The sequence below is a fragment of the Schistocerca nitens genome, chromosome 5, assembly GCF_023898315.1.
Source record: "Schistocerca nitens isolate TAMUIC-IGC-003100 chromosome 5, iqSchNite1.1, whole genome shotgun sequence".
Lineage (NCBI taxonomy): Eukaryota > Metazoa > Arthropoda > Insecta > Orthoptera > Acrididae > Schistocerca > Schistocerca nitens.
The window spans coordinates 434,556,443-434,575,291 of record NC_064618.1 but is presented as its reverse complement, the minus strand read 5'-3'; the positions used below and the strand labels follow the sequence as shown (position 1 = coordinate 434,575,291).

The window sequence follows — 18,849 nt, the reverse complement described above, 5'->3', positions numbered from 1 at the left end:
GAAGAAAGACGTAAACAATCCTGAGAAAGTCTGTTAATAAAGTTTCAAGAACCAGCTTTAAATGGTGGCTCCAGGGATATACTACAATCCCCTACATACTGCTCACAAAGGGACCATGAGAATTAGATTAGAATAATTACTGTATGCACTGAGGCATTCATAAATTCATTTTTCCCCACACTCCATATGTGAATGGAACAAGAAGAAACACAAATAACTGGTACAATGAGATGTACCCTCTGTCGTGCACCTCATGGTGGTTTGCAGAATATAGATGTAGATGTAGGTGTAGATTTCCCGTGACAGTCTCCAATTACAGAATGAATGTTTTGCTTCCCACTGAAGTGTGTATTACTGTGGATCTCCTTGACAAATTAAAACTCTATGCTATTGTGGGACTCACAGGCACTCCACCTTTGTTAGCCATGTTTTTCCAGTGGAGCTTCCAGATCTGGTACTCAGTTTTAACCCGCCAGGAAGTTTGTCTCTGTTCATTTACCACAGCAAGGCTGAATAGTTATTAGTTATTTAATAATGTGTTTATTGGCTGCTTGTAGATTACCCTATAAAATATAATTCTTGTCCATGTAATTTGTGACTTGGCTGCAAGTGGCCAAACAAATAATCTTTTAATGCAGATAATGAGTTAAAAGTATGAATTGCTATTGCATGGATGTGCACACAAGAGTCAAAGAATAGGTTCACAGATAATAGTAAACAAGTGACAAACATACAACTGAAAGTGTGCTATATGAGATCTCATATATGTAGAAATGATAATTAATCGAAACCCTCAGCTGCCAACAGGTTGTTGTTGATATACCTCAATGGGGACAGCTGAAAATGTGTGCCCCTACTGGGCCTCAAACCTGGGATCTCCTGCTTACATGGCAGACGCCCTCTCCATCTGAGTCACTTAGAGGACACTTTGTTTCTCTTGAATTACTCGAAAGCTTCAGGTGAAAATATTTCCTTGCACAAAATTAAACTACATTAAATTTCCTCTAAAAAAGAAAGGTCCTTTTCATTTTTTTCTCTCCGACTTATAGTTTCCAGGCTGCAGGGGATGAAAAAAATTGCATGTTATTAAAAATACTGTTTTAACAGTATAAAATTAATGTAGATTGCTAAATAAAATGGGTGAAGAACAAATATTAAATGTTTGTATCACACGCTGTCCAGTCACATTACTGTGGCCTGCTGTCAAAAGCATGAAAAACCCCTTTTTGCAGCACGAACCACTGCGCTATGTTTCTCAGTTGAGGATCCATGGTGCAAACAGCCCGATCTAGGTAGTCCCACATATTTTTCATGAGTGGGTTTAAATCCAGAGCATTCCATGGTCAGGGGAGTATGGTAAACTTGTACTGGTGCTCTTCAGACCACACACATGCACTGTGAATTGTGTGACACATTGCATTGTTCTGCTGGTAGTTCCCATTGTGCCGAGGAAAAAACAAACTCCATGTGGGAGTGGGAATTGTCTTGAAGGATAGATGCGTACTTGTATTGATCCATTGTGCCATCTAGAATGACAGAAATATTCTCCAGAGTATAACACTCCCTTCTCTGGCCCAGTCCCTTCCGTCAATTGTTGCAGGATGTCTGCTTTCAGACATTTCGTGCCTTGCATGCCAATGGCCATTTGTTCTATGTAGCATAAAATGTCATTCATCTGAAAAGGCCACCTTTTACCACTCAGTGGACATGCATTTGCAGTATTAGTGTGCAAGTCTCAACCTCCGTCCCTGGTGAACAGCAGATGGCATAAGTGGATGAACCAGGTGTATGCCGCAGCAATGATCACTTAACGATCATTGAGGTAACACCGTTGGTAGCCCCTTGGTTCATTTGGGTGGTCAGTTTCTCAGCAGTTGCACTTCAGTCTGCTCGTACATATCTCCATAGCCGCCGTTAACCCGTGTCATCTATGGCCCATGGTGCACTACAGTTGCTTCAGAGCAAGTTTTGGATAGTGCCATTTTGCCAAACATGGTGTACTTTAACCATGGCAGCAGTTTACAAATGCAGCCATTTCAGAAATGCTTCCACCCTTGCAGCAAAAGCCAAGAATCATGCCCTTTTGGACATCAGATAAATCACTCTGTTTCTGTGTTATGACAATATCTGCTCTATTTCAGACATCCCTCCAATACATTCTATATACCCTCCTCTGTCACCTGCCATCAGTGGGTGGTTATCACATGTTGACATTGAACATAGATGGTGGTCGCATTAATGTGACTAGACTGCATATTGGTGCTGCAGAACTGTATTAAGAGATAATTTGTGCTGTGGGAATGTAATGGTGTAAAAAGTTAGGGGTCGAGGGTAGAAGGACGAGAGAAGGTAGTTTACTGGATTGTCATCTTGCAGTTTCCTCCTTCATAGGTCTGCAAAAGTAGAGTGAGCCAGCAGTTCCCCATTCTGTCTACTGCACTACATCAAAAAGAGCAACTGAAGGGAGTGGCAAAAAGTTATACTGACCCTTTCACAGTTTGACTTCAGAATAATTGGTGAAGCAGAGTGCAGACATGCCTAGGGGCTTCATTTTCTGCAAAGTGCTTGAACGCTACATGGATTACAAATATGAATTACTAATAGTACTAACACAAGAAATGCATGTGGACAGACTTAGTGTAAATCTCTGCACACTGTACTTGATTGCCACAAGGAAAATTTATTCTTAGTCTTTATGTATGGCAACTGTAGCATTCTTCCAGGAAAGACAACTTTCCTCTCCATGAGTGTAGCTTGCTTTCCAGTTAACAGTCTGATTATACCTCCCCTGCATTTCCTGCCCAAGTGTCTCTTGTGAGTAGACAAGATAATTTCACTGAGTTCTTTTCTGTCTAGAGAAGGTATTTTCACTTTATTGACTGAGTATTTATTTGCATTTGTTAAGAGCTGTAATATAAAAAAGCTCGTTCGTTGACACAGTTCTCTCTCTCTCATTTGAAATTTAGATTTCTTTATGTAAAGTAACTGTACATAGATTACTGTAGGACTTCTCCGTATCGTGTCCCTCATTTGAGGTGATCTGTAACTCCATCGTACACAGCATAAGTGTTGCATACATTCAGCAGTGCCTCTGGAGTCGTAGCTTTCTTTGTTCAACCATGTGGACTCAATCAGTTGCTTGCTATTGTGAGCCCAGATCTCACTTACTATGTACGCTCACGTTGCATAAGTGTTAAATTCTTCACACTGTCATGCTCTTACAGTTTCCGTGTTTGTCCCTGACCATGCATTCGGACATTCTGCTCACTAGTGAGGTTGGCACCCTATGTTTTTTACACATGCCACACACAGTGTTACTCCATGCTCATCCTGAGTGTTTTTTGTGGACACTACCATCTTGTTATGTGAGATACAACAGAAATATATCCTAATTTCTTCCTTTCACTGTGCTCATATTACGACTGAATGATGATGTGCAGTAATGACAAGTATTCACTGTCCCAGTCAAATGTAACCCTAATCGCAATTTTCAGACACTCATTGCCATGAATTTATATATTTCACTGTATATGTTATCATTTCGACAACTATACACCTCAGTTTTCGAATAATTTCGTATAAATGATGTGAAGATTTTGTTTGTGATTTTGTATTCAAAATTGTGATGACTTCAAACTAGTGGCCACAAAGGAAATATCATGTTGTGATCCCATAACCAGTGTTTTATTGATACAATTGTATTTGATTGCTATCATATACATTTACATATATAACCTTCAGGCCTCCTTACAGTGTATTATGGATAGTGATTGGTGTACGTGTCACTTTTACTCTTGTGCAAAAATGTATTCTTTCAGTTTATCTGTTTCCAAGCTCTGCTGAGAGAATATTTATAGAAAAAAAACTTAATATTGCATTTTTAAGTATAAACAGCATAAAATTTGTGGGCAGCATTAATGAAGGTAAGAGTGCAGAGAGAGAAAAAATGAGTCACATGATATATTCGTAGTTATTGGACTTCAGTCATATCAATAAAAGGTTAGTTAAGTACCAGGCAACTACACTTAGTCACACAGTGACTGAAGACCGTGATGTTATTGATTTTTAAATAGCTGATCATATAGAACTAAGACCTAAAATAGAGAACGCAATTCCAGTATTGCAGAAAGACTAGAGAAAAACATAATTCAGACTGAGACTAACATCAGGTAGATGAGAAACCAGTTAAAAGCATTGGATTGCTGTGGTACACTTAATAATGATAAAGTAATATTGATGATCCTTGGTAATTTTCTTCATTTGGGCATTAGGCTGTGGTTTAAGGCCCATTAACAAAAGAAAAGGCCAGGGATTCAAAATGTGAGCCCTGAAAGCCTCCATCATATAATGGAATGTTTTTTTCCCTTTCTTAGTTGGCAACAGACTCATATCACACGCATCCAGTGCCACCAAAAGGTGTACTAATATTACACATCTTACCAAAAATGGTACACTCGACAACTAAAGAAGCATAGGTTATTATTAATTATTCTTACAGATAAATACCATAAAATTTGATCAAGGAATGTACATAACTTTCAGGAAATTCTAGCTGAGATGTGAGATTGAAGTTGCTAAGTAAAAAGTAAACATATTTTAAATGCCAAAAATTATTGTGCCACAGTCTGAAACGTTATTAAAGGAGAAATGATCATTTCTAGTAAAGGAAGTTGTGTCCAGTAGCCACGAAAATTTTGTACACTGTTAGTTTCACTTGTATCTTGAATGCGGAAACCCTGCTTGTTCTTGTACAACAGAGATGATGTGTGAAAGGTTGTTAAAAAAATCACTGTAAATGATGATTATGAATTTATAAACAAACTTACATCAACAAAAATAATAAATTTCTTAAAATATAATATAATTGAATAGATAAAAATCTATTCACCAAGTGGGGCAGGAGAAAACGTACATAAAAGTTAAGGAATTGCGCAAGCTTTTGAAGCCAGTGGCTCCTTCTAGAAGAAGAGTTGAAGGGAAGTGAGAGGAATGAAAGAAATGGACTGGCAAGATTTAGGAAATGGGTAGAATTAGGGAAATGGGGAGAGTTGCAGAAAAGTCGCACAGAACCCTGTGTCGAGCAGTAGGCTAGAAGTAAAGATTGGAAATATTCAAGATAATAAGAGGAATTCGTTGATGTTCTATTTTTGGACCTTCCATGTACACTATGTGATCAAATGTATCCAGACACCCTCAAAAACATATGTTTTTCATATTAGGTGCATTGTGCTGTCACCTACAGTTGAAGACGATAATAACGTGTAATAGGCAGACATCTATCCAGACCATCACACTGGAATTCCAAACTGCATCAGGATCCACTGCAAGTACTATGACAGTTCGGCGGGAAGTGAGAAAACCTCGATTTCACAGTTGAGCAGCTGCTCATAAGCCACACATCATGCCAGTAAATGCAAAACGATGTTTTGCTTGGTGTAAGAAGCATAAACATTGGATTACTGAACAGTGGAAAAACATTGTGTCGAGTGATGAATCACGGTACACAATGTGGCGTTCCGATGGTAGAATGTGGGTATGGCGAATACCCGGTGAACGTCATCTGCCAGCTTGTGTAGTGCCAACAGTAAAATCCGGAAGTGGGGGTGTTATGGTGTGGTAATGTCTTGGGGGTGGGGGCTTGCACCCCATGTTGTTTTGCATGACACTATCACAGCACAGGCCTACACTGGTGTTTTAAGCACCTTCTTGCTCCCACTGTTGAAGAGCATTTCGGGGATGAGGATCGAATCTTTAAACACGATCAACCACCTGTTCAAAGTGCACGGCCTGTGGCAGAGTGGTTACACGACAATGACATCCCTGTAATGGACTGGCCTGCACAAAGTGCTGACCGCAATCCTATAGAACACCTTTGGGATGTTTTGGAACGCTGACTTCGTGTCAGGCCTCACTGACCGACATCAATACCTCTCCTCAGTGCAACACTCCGCGAAAAATGGGCTGCCATTCCCCAAGAAACCTTCCAGCACCTGATTAAACATATGCCTGCGAGAGTGGAAGCTGTCATCAAGGCTAAAGGTGGGCCAACACCATATTGCATTCCAGAATTACTGATGGAGGGTGCCACGAACTTGTAAGTCATTTTCTGCAAGGTATCCAGATACTTTAGATTACATAGTGTATATTGGTTATATTAACAATTTTTCCATGTCGTGTGACATGTATTACAAACTGTTGACAAAATGCAAACAATTGCACAAGAGAATATATAAGGTGGTGCAGATCAAACAGTGCCCCTAATAGCCCCAAGTGTCAAACCAATTAGTTGTGCATTAATAAAAAGAAAATAGGAGAATTTTTATTTGATCTCAGGATACTCAAAACAAAAGATAAAATAGGAAAATTTCTGGGACTTATAATTGACAAAACATTTTCTGTGTAGTAAATATACTTATATACTTAATTTTCAAAACTAGAAACAAAATGGGCAAATAGATATTTTTTAACGATGAGATGAGCTGCGCAAATAAATAATAATCCCACTTGCGAAATTAGATTTCCGCAAGACTCTCTCTGGTTCCTAGTAAGTGCAAGTATGGAAGTAAATAATTTTTCAAGAAACCATCCCATGCATCACATTAAGCCCTATCAAAATAACACAGGCTCATGTTACATGACATTTCATGTCTTTGTGATGTGTATTTTTCTTTGTTGACCTCCTTTTTTATGTTCCCCCTCACCCAGAGTTGCAAAATCTGGTAGGTTTGCAGGCCATTGTGTATTTGCCGAATAGCTGCTTCAGTGCCCTTCCAATGTTCTGTTATTAAAATCTTTTATCACTGTGTGGAATGGGCAGGACATCCATCGCATTAGTACCACATCAATTGCCTTATGTTCAATAACTATGGATTGTGTCTGTTTGCAACTGTAGATACTTATGGCTATTTAAGTCCTACAAACAAAACAGGGGCTAATGATGCAGTTCCTGGAAAGCCCAAACCATGCACTAATATACCATGGCCATTGTTTGTCCACTTCTCTCAGCTGCTTTGGGTTTTCAGCTGACCAGTATTGCATATTACAAAGGTTGATTTGCTTACAGTTTGCAAAAAAATGCTATATCCGCAATCAGTATCTTGCTAGAAATGCTGCATTACGTTGCAGTTGTTGCAGACAACATTCAGAGAGCTGAAACTGATTTGGAGAGTCATTGCCATGAAATTCTTTATGGAATGAAATGCAGAAAGGGTGAAATGTTTTAGAATATAGCATTCACAGAATACTCTTTTTAGCTGATCGCACTGGCATATTAAAGTTGCCTCATAGTGTCACATGGATTGTTAAAATGTCAGTTGTGTTTCTCCTATCAGTTGCTATTATTTTTTGCTGTCGTGTTTTGTTGTTCAGACTTCCCCGTTCTTGAAATTATTTATGCTGTTTGCAAAGACAGTTATAAGGTCTTGGCATCATCAGGATACCTTTCAGTATACAACCACACCACTGCATCAACAATTTGGTGACATTTGTCATTATTCAAAACAATAACCTCTTCTTCAACCATTGTATACTTTGCAATAGCCTGAATTGTACACTTCATATGATATGTCAGACTTTGGTGGAACCTCTTCTCCTGATTGCAGGACAGTAGTGTGTGTGGCTGTTATGTTGTTACTATTTGATTAAGTTTCACCTGTTATGTCACTGAAGTCCCATTTGAATTTTTCCAGTCACAGAAAAAAGTATGTGGTTGCATTAGGAAAAAAAGATATTTATCGTAACCCAGCAGCTAAAAACATTTAAAAAAAACTACCACCATCATTTACTGTGACTTAGTGACAGACAAACCTTGGTATATTTACTTGTTTTGGATCTATTCGGGATAGCCTGTCTTAATTGTATCTCCCATTGTTCACATTTAGGGTTTATTATGAGTTTCGGCATAAAATGCTATAATTTACTTGTCTTACAAATTCACTATATATATCACACCATCATGTAGGCAGTGTCACAGAACTTACATTGCTGACCAGGATGCTGTGCACAGTGATGATGTCTGTAGTGATGCTGTTGTATAGAAAAAAGCTGTAACATTGGAGAACTTGACGCCAGAACTAATAGTTGGCCTTCTTCATAAATGAAACCAATCTGTCACACACAAATAGGTGTAAAGAACCATTACTTTTGTGTTACATTACCATTGATCAGTGAGTGGGAAATACCACAACGGATATATATCTATGAGTGAGTGTGCGTGTGCAACTGTGCCTATTTGAAGTGGAGCAACCATGTACAATTAGTTGTACATTAGGTGGATTACAGACTGTGATTCATTGGAAGAATTGTAAAAATATTTTATTCACCCATGAAGGAGGTAAATAACAAAATGGTGTATGGTAGATTCTTGAGAACACTTAGTACATGACAGTAATAGAGGGAACATAGAAGATCCAGAGAAGACCTGTGGGCTTTGTATGGAACTCTTCTAGTAAGCTCATGTCAAAAGAAATGCTCATAAAAATCAATTGTCCCTCAGACAGTGGTTATTACTAATGCTGTGATGATGTAGCCACTCTTTAACTTAATTTTGTTTGTTAGTACAGTGCTTAATGTGCAAACACCATTGATGAGTATATGGATTTTAGTTGACACAGGGTACTAGCTAAGACCTGTTGGTGTGACATTCCCTGTCTGTCTTATGACCAAACACCCATTTTGCATATTATGTCTTTGGCTGTAAAGATTTGACTTTGTGGTGCAGTATTGCCTTTGTGAATTCCAGTGAATTATTACTAAATCATGCTCTAATAAGATCCCCCACCCCCACTGCCCTCGCCACTCACACACACGCAAGACCAGTGATCTACAATTTATGCCTTGTTATTTCTTTGTAATGTAACTTGTGATTGTGTTTTAGTGAAGTAATGTGCACATCAGTTGAAAAGGAAAAATCTTTTAGCACCACTCTTTATCTACCATTTATAGAGTCACTTACGTATGATGAGGAAATGTTTGTGGCTTCATTTGTTTATTCTTCCTAAGATTCATATCTTATCTGTATCAATGTTAATGTGAAACTGTACAGTACATTTTGGATGTAGCTTTTTTCTTTTTTTAGAAATAAACCACAAGTGTTTAATACATTTTTTGAGGACTGGTTCGCTGCTGCAACTCATGTTCATAAAATGTAACAAACTGAAGAAGAAATGTTCCAGCATTGTCACAGAATTCGTTTCTAGTACTGAGCTCAGAAACAGTGACTTCAAAGAAGTATATGTGACATAAATTAAATTTCCATTCTTTTTTAATCAAAACTGAGGATTTGTAGTGTGAATTGTTTGTTATATTCTATCACCAAATTCTGAAAATATTTAGCTGAAATTAATTGTTACCGTAGCTATCTTACTTGAAACGAATTCTGACAAGACAGAAGTCTGATGGCTTCCCCCTTTTAACATTTTAATACAGGTTACTCCTGGAAGTATAAAGTTACACATTTTCAGTGTTCTTTTAATACATTTCCTTTTTTGTGTCTGTAATGCACCTTTCTCCTCCCACTAAGCAGAGGACCGAACCGGCACAGCCACAGCGGCAACTGACAATTTACTTTGACATACATATCGCAGCCTTTAAAATATGTTGTCGGGTTTTCTCCCTTCCCTACCTCAACCCTTGTCCCAATTTGTCAACAAAATCCCAGGCAGGAGGATGGGTGAGACGAGACCAGGGCTTAAATCGATGAGAAAATCTGTGGTCCAGCAAGGAGCAAGAGGAGCAGGAGCAGGAGGAGGCATTTCGGGGGCATACAAGGAAGTAGCTCAAGTGCACGAGCATGCACACAGTCACGCCCACGGCCATCCGGCGCTCTTCTCGGCCGTCCCCACGCTCGAGTTGACTGCCCGGCACGTGCACCCCCACCCGGTCCCCGCCCCGGCCCCGCCGCCGGCCCGCAGGAAGGTTAGTGATGAGACGAAGGAAGAGGTACAAGAAGAAGACGAAGCCACCCTCAGGGAGTTGCTTATGAGGTATGTTACCTCGTAGCTCAGGTGGGCATCCCTGCCCCTCTATAATGCTTGCTCTTTTTGCGCATGCCCTGCCTCCCGCCCCTGCTCCTTTTGAATACAGTACAGCTCTTAACCACTTTGCCATCAGCACAAGTAGGCTTCATCTCAGTATATGCTCTGCTGCCGGCACTGCTACTTGTAGTGATACTACAGAGTTCCTATTCTTCAAGAAAGTGACAAAAGCGAAAGAGTCCTTAGTACTTTATATTTAGATTGCTTAGTGAGTTTTAGGTTTAATGTATATAACTTTCGGAAATAGATTTCAGTTGTCTATTAACTTTTACCTCAATGAACTTAAAATTTTGAAACTTAGCATGAGCTGTTCAGTAGCCCCCTCCATACGAGATAGTGAATGATTGCTTTATTTTACATATTTTGTGTGATGTTCCACTTTATAACTGTAGCAGTTAAATGAACTGACACAGAAATCAGGCAACTTCAACTGAATACTGTATTTTTGTTTTGCTCAATTTGCATTGCTGACTTACCATTCTGTTGCATGGATATAAAGTCTTTTGAGAATTCTCATTACATAATGCGAAGGTTTATAGGAACACACAAAACAGACATGTGATCAGTTCTTACCTCCTGCTTAAAATGCTAATTATATTTGCAACTATGTCAGGAATAAGAATTACAAATTTGCCAGTGTTTGAGATTTATTTAGAACACAAGAATAAATTTGCATAAATGAAACATACATTATCACTTGGGGCTTAAAATTTTGTAATAAATTTAAAACATGAGAACTTTGAAAAATAAAAGGGCAGTGAATTTGATGAGTAATATGGAATTTAAATTTAGCCTGTATCACAGTTTCAGTATCAGTACTAACCTGTTTTTGATAGTGTAATTTTCTATTAAATGTTATGTAATTGTATTACTCACTGGTAGTTAGTGGAACACGAAAACCTAAAACTAATGAGACGGAGAAAATTAGACCCTATTGTGAAATTGCTCTCATGATGGATAAAACGTGCAGTATTATTGCTTCCAGTCTCACACAAACATTTGAAGAATATAAAACTTTTATGATCAAGTATTATTTCCTTTAAGGCTCCAGACCTTACCATTCCTGTTTAGCTCCACAGGTTTTTTTAAAGCTTAAGTTCTGTTCAGTTCAGGATGTCAGTGCTACAGGAGTAAATATTTCTATAATATGAACAGTTCTGTCTCATTTTCAATTACCATAAGATCAACAGACAATATTTAATTTTTATAACTGACACTCACTCTCGCAATTTTTTCAATTCTGCGTCTCCCATAAGATTAGTATTGTTTAGCTATACTGCTTGTGTGTCATATTTCTTACAGTGATGATGATTAATAATAATAATAATAATAATAATAATAATAATAATTAGCTGATCAGATTCGTGTAATAATAAAAAATAACAGGATACCCCAGTCAGAATTAGAAAACATCAAACAACAAGTACAACAAATACTGGAACAAAATAATGTGCAATTAGAAGAAGAAGAAAATACAGTAATGGACTCAAACATCCCAGAGCAAACAAACAAAGAACAACATGCATCAATTAAACAATCAGAGGAAAATGAAATCTTAAGACAGCCACCAGCACAAGCACAAATAGAACACGAAGTGACACACACGTTAGATATAGAAGAAAAATTTCAGTTGACATATATAGAATACAAAGACACAAATACAGACATTAGACCATTCTTGCATAGACCACCAAATAACCCACAAGTCGAAACAACAATAAAAACTATCAACACAATCATACACAACAAAATAAATGAATACACAACTATGGAAGAGTTACAACTACTGGTTTATGTAGGAGCACTCACTACACTAAATATACACACTAGGCAGATATCAGAACAAACCAACACACAGAAGAAACCCACAAAACCAGCATGGCAACACAGGCTACAGATCAGAATAGAAAAACTGAGAAAAGACATCGGACAGTTAACACAATTTATAAGAAATGAAATATCAGACAAAAAACGAAAAAGGTTAGGTAAAATCTCACAACAAGAAGCAATAGAGCAATTAGATGAAAAGAAGCAAAAAAAAAAAAAATACAAGCTTTGGCGAAACGACTCAGAAGATACAAAAAAAAAAAAAAAAAAGTGAAAATAGAAGGAAACAAAACCAAACATTCAACACAAACCAAAAGAAATTTTACCAAACAATAGATAACACACACATAAAAATAGACAATCCACCAAACATAACAGACATGGAACACTTCTGGAGCAGCATATGGTCAAACCCGGTACAACATAACAGGCATGCACGGTGGATACAAGCAGAAACAGATACATACAAGATGATACCACAAATGCCTGAAGTGATAATTTTGCAACATGAAGTCACCCGAGCAATTAATTCTACGCACAATTGGAAAGCCCCTGGAAATGATAAAATAGCAAATTTCTGGCTAAAGAAGTTCACCTCAACACATTCACATCTAACTAAATTATTTAACAGTTACATTGCAGACCCATACATATTCCCTGATACACTTACACATGGAATAACGTATCTGAAACCTAAAGATCAAGCAGACACAGCAAACCCAGCTAAATATCGCCCCATAACATGCCTACCAACAATCTACAAAATATTAACTTCAGTCATTACACAGAAATTAATGACACATACAACACAGAACAAAATTATAAATGAAGAACAAAAAGGCTGCTGCAAAGGAGCGCGAGGATGTAAAGAGCAACTGATAATAGATGCAGAGGTGACATATCAAGCTAAAACTAAACAAAGGTCTCTACACTACGCATACATTGATTACCAAAAAGCTTTTGATAGTGTACCCCACTCATGGTTAGTACAAATATTGGAAATATACAAAGTAGATCCTAAATTGATACAGTTCCTAAACATAGTAATGAAAAATTGGAAAACCACACTTCATATCCAAACAAATTCAGATAATATCACATCACAGCCAATACAGATTAAGCGTGGAATATACCAAGGAGACTCATTAAGTCCTTTCTGGTTCTGCCTTGCTCTGAACCCACTATCCAACATGCTAAATAATCCAAATTATGGATATAATATTACTGGAACATACCCACACAAAATCACACATTTGCTATACATGGATGATCTAAAACTACTGGCAGCAACCAATCAACAACTCCACCAATTATTAAAGATAACAGAAGTATTCAGCAATGATATAAATATGGCTTTTGGAACAGACAAATGTAAGAAAAATAGCATAGTCAGGGGAAAACACACTAAACAAGAAGATTACATACTTGATAACCACAGCGACTGCATAGAAGCGATGGAAAAGACAGATGCCTATAAATACCTAGGATACAGACAAAAAATAGGAATAGATAATACAAATATTAGGGAAGAACTAAAAGAAAAATATAGACAAAGACTAACAAAAATACTGAAAACAGATTTGACAGCAAGAAACAAGACAAAAGCTATAAATACTTATGCTATACCAATATTGACCTACTCATTTGGAGTAGTGAAATGGAGTAACACAGACCTAGAAGCACTAAATACACTTACACGTTCACAATGCCACAAATATAGAATACATCACATACATTCAGCAACAGAAAGATTCACATTAAGCAGAAAGGAAGGAGGAAGGGGATTCATCGACATAAAAAAACCTACATTATGGACGGGTAGACAATTTAAGAAAATTCTTTCTAGAACGCGCAGAAACTAGCAAAATACACAAAGCAATTACTCATATAAATACATCGGCTACACCACTGCAATTTCATAACCACTTCTACAACCCTTTAGATCACATAACATCAACAGATACGAAGAAAGTAAATTGGAAAAAGAAAACACTACATGGCAAGCACCCGTATCATCTAACACAGCCACACATTGATCAAGACGCATCCAACACATGGCTAAGAAAAGGCAATATATACAGTGAGACAGAAGAATTCATGATTGCAATACAGGATCAAACAATAAACACCAGGTATTACAGCAAGCATATTATTAAAGATCCCAATACCACAACAGATAAATGCAGACTTTGTAAACAACAAATAGAAACAGTAGATCACATCACAAGCGGATGTACAATACTAGCAAATACAGAATACCCCAGAAGACATGACAATGTCGCAAAAATAATACATCAACAGCTTGCCTTACAACATAAACTTATAAAACAACACGTTCCTACACACAAGTATGCACCACAAAATGTACTGGAGAATGATGAACACAAATTATACTGGAACAGAACCATTATAACAGATAAAACAACGCCACATAACAAACCTGACATCATACTCACCAATAAAAAGAAGAAATTAACACAACTAATCGAAATATCCATACCCAATACAACAAATATACAAAAGAAAACAGGAGAAAAAATTGAAAAATACATCCAACTGGCTGAGGAAGTCAAAGACATGTGGCATCAGGATAAAGTTGACATCATACCAATTATACTATCAACTACAGGAGTCATACCACACAATATCCACCAGTACATCAATGCAATAGAGCTACATCCAAACGTATATATACAACTACAGAAATCAGTAATTATTGATACATGTTCAATTACCCGAAAGTTCCTAAATGCAATATAACACATACCGTACAGTTAATAGGAAGTGACACTTGATCAAGGTCCGCGTCACTTTCCATTCTTAACCAGACTTAACGTCTGAGAAAGTAAAGAATAATAATAATAATAATAATAATCCCCGTGGAGGCCCGGGAAAAGAATAGGCCTCCGGTATGTTCTGCCAGTCGTAGAAGGCGACAAAAAGAACAAACCACTAATAGGGCTAACCCCCCTTTTAGTGTGATTAGTTGGTTCAGGACAGAACTAAAGAAGCCTCGGACAAGCGCCGTCATGGTCGGGGACGACGCTTGAACCCTATGCCCGCCCACAATGGTAACGACACTGCTAGCCAACTGGAAAATGATTCAAATCCAAATAGAGGTGTTTTGCAGGATATGCTTCCTGCAACCACCCTAGAAGGAAAACAAAGACAGAGGATGAAATGGTCGGATGAAGTTAATCGACACCTCATGGTCTGTTATTACCAAGCAACAAATCTAGGAACCAACACAACTGGATACAGATCACAAGTATACACAACATTTATCACCAGATACCCAGAATTAAAATTTTTAACAGAACAACGACTAGCTGATCAGATCCGTGTAATAATCAAAAATAACAGGATACCCCAGTCAGAATTAGAAAACATCAAACAACAAGTTCAACAAATACTGGAACAAAATAATGTTCAATCAGAAGAAGAAGAAAATACAGTAATGGACTCAAACATCCCAGAGCAAACAAACAAAGAACAACATGCATCAATTAAACAGTCAGAGGAAAACGAAATCTTAAGACAGCCACCAGAACAAGCACAAATAGAACACGAAGTGACACACATGTTAGATATAGAAGAAAAATTTCAGCTGACATATATAGAATACAAAGACACAAATACAGACATTAGACCATTCTTGCATAGACTGCCAAATAACCCACAAGTCGAAACAACAATAAAAACTATCAACACAATCATACACAACAAAATAAATGAAAATACAACTATGGAAGAGTTACAACTACTGGTTTATATAGGAGCACTCACTACACTAAATATACACACTAGGCAGAGATCAGAACCAACCAACACACAGAAGAAACCCACAAAACCAGCATGGCAACACAGGCTACAGATCAGAATAGAAAAACTGAGAAAAGACATCGGACAGCTAACACAATTTATAAGAAATGAAATGTCAGAAAAAAACGAAAAAGGTTAGGTAAAATCTCACAACAAGAAGTGATAGAGCAATTAGATGAAAAGAAGCAGAAATTACAAGCATTGGCCAAACGACTTAGAAGATACAAAAAAAGTGAAAATAGAAGAAAACAAAACCAAACATTCAACACAAACCAAAAGAAATTTTACCAGACAACAGATAACACACACATTAAAATAGACAATCCACCAAACATAACAGACATGGAACACTTCTGGAGCAACATATGGTCAAACCCGGTACAACATAACAGGCATGCACGGTGGATACAAGCAGAAACAGATACATACAAGATGATACCACAAATGCCTGAAGTGATAATTTTGCAACATGAAGTCACCCAAGCAATTAATTCTACTCACAATTGGAAAGCCCCTGGAAAAGATAAAATAGCAAATTTCTGGCTAAAGAAATTCACCTAGACACCTTCACATCTAACTAAATTAGTTAACAGTTACATTGCAGACCCACACACATTCCCTGATACACTTACACAAGGAATAACTTACCTGAAACCTAAAGATCAAGCAGACACAGCAAACCCAGCTAAATATCGCCCCATAACATGCCTACCAACAATATACAATATATTAACTTCAGTCATTACACAGAAATTAATGACACATATGACACAGAACAAAATTATAAATGAAGAACAAAAAGGCTGTTGCAAAGGAGCACGAGGATGTAAAGAGCAACTGATAATAGATGCAGAGGTGACATATCAAGCTAAAACTAAACAAAGGTCGCTACACTATGCATACATTGATTACCAAAAAGCTTTTGATACTGTACCCCACTCATGGTTACTACAAATATTGGAAATATACAAAGTAGATCCTAGATTGATACAGTTCCTAAACATAGTAATGAAAAATTGGAAAACCACACTTCATATCCAAACAAATTCAAATAATATCACATCACAGCCAATACAGATTAAGCGTGGAATATACCAAGGAGACTCATTAAGTCCTTTCTGGTTCTGCCTTGCTCTGAACCCACTATCCAACATGCTAAATAATACAAATTATGGATACAATATTACTGGAACATACCCACACAAAATCACACATTTGCTATACATGGATGATCTAAAACTACTGGCAGCAACAAATCAACAACTCAACCAATTACTAAAGATAACAGAAGTATTCAGCAATGATATAAGTATGGCTTTTGGAACAGACAAATGTAAGAAAAATAGCATAGTCAAGGGAAAACACACTAAACAAGAAGATTACATATTGGATAACCACAGCGACTGCATACAAGCGATGGAAAAAACGGATGCCTATAAATATCTAGGATACAGACAAAAAATAGGAATAGATAATACAAATATTAGGGAAGAACTAAAAGAAAAATATAGACAAAGACTAACAAAAATACTGAAAACAGAATTGACAGCAAGAAACAAGACAAAAGCTATAAATACTTATGCTATACCAATATTGACCTACTCATTTGAAGTAGTGAAATGGAGTAACACAGACCTAGAAGCACTCAATACACTTACACGATCACAATGCCACAAATATAGAATACATCACATACATTCAGCCACTGAAAGATTCACATTAAGCAGAAAGGAAGGAGGAAGGGGATTCATCGACATAAAAAAACCTACATTATGGACAGGTAGACAATTTAAGAAAATTCTTTCTAGAACGAGCAGAAACTAGCAAAATACACAAAGCAATCACTCATATAAATACATCGGCTACACCACTGCAATTTCGTAACCACTTCTACAACCCTTTAGATCACATAACATCAACAGATACGAAGAAAGTAAATTGGAAAAAGAAAACACTACATGGCAAGCACCCGTATCATCTAACACAGCCACACATCGATCAAGACGCATCCAACACATGGCTAAGAAAAGGCAATATATACAGTGAGACGGAAGGGTTCATGATTGCAATACAGGATCAAACAATAAACACCAGATATTACAGCAAGCATATTATTAAAGATCCCAATACCACAACAGATAAATGCAGACTTTGCAAACAACAAATAGAAACAGTAGATCACATCACAAGTGGATGTACAATACTAGCAAATACAGAATACCCCAGAAGACATGACAATGTAGCAAAAATAATACATCAGCAGCTTGCCTTACAACATAAACTTATAAAACAACATGTTCCCACATACAAGTATGCACCACAAAATGTACTGGAGAACGATGAATACAAATTATACTGGAACAGAACCATTATAACAGATAAAACACCACCACATAACAAACCTGACATCATACTCATCAATAAAAAGAAGAAATTAACACAACTAATCGAAATATCCATACCCAATACAACAAATATACAAAAGAAAACAGGAGAAAAAATTGAAAAATACATCCAACTGGCTGAGGAAGTCAAGGACATGTGGCATCAGGATAAAGTTGACATTATACCAATTATACTATCAACTACAGGAGTCTTACCACACAATATCCACCAGTACATCAACGCAATACAGCTACATCCAAATGTATATATACAACTACAGAAATCTGTAATTATTGACACTTGTTCAATTACCCAAAAGTTCCTAAATGCAATGTGACATATACCGTACAGTTAAAAGGAAGTCACTCTTGATCAAGGTCCGCGTCACCTTCCATTTTTAACCAGACATAACGTCTGAGACAAGAAAGAAATAATAATAATAATAATAATAATAATAATAATAATAATAATAATAATAATAATCTTTTTTTCACATTAATAGTGGTTTTCTTGTATCTGCTATGTTGCTTGGATTAGGAAGTCCATGCCATAACGGTACACAGTAAAATAAGAATCATTATTATCAGTGGGAATCCAGATATGGTAACAGGAAATATTCACCACTGACTTTTGCACTGTTTATTTTTAATCAGGGAGTTGGAGTTGGTTAGATAATGATTTTTGCTGATCTGTTAATCAGTTTTCTCATTTACCACAGGGAAAGGACCTAAATACAATGCTAAAATTTAATTATGGGTTATGTTAGGAGAGGGTTACATAC

At 37.0% G+C, this 18,849-nt stretch overlaps 1 protein-coding gene across 2 annotated transcripts in view; it reads left to right on the top strand.

Moving 5' to 3' along the window:
- The window catches only part of LOC126260852 (glucose transporter type 1), a 522,947-nt gene that overhangs the window by 220,040 nt on the left and 284,058 nt on the right, over positions 1 to 18,849 (top strand). The window contains exon 3 of one of the 2 annotated variants that reach the window (XM_049958264.1): positions 9,659 to 9,983. The exons of the other annotated variant lie outside the window; for it this stretch is intronic. Coding sequence (XP_049814221.1) covers positions 9,667 to 9,983 — 317 coding nt within the window. The 5' untranslated portion in view covers positions 9,659 to 9,666. The remainder of the gene's footprint in view (positions 1 to 9,658; positions 9,984 to 18,849) is intronic. 2 annotated transcript variants of the gene reach the window in all.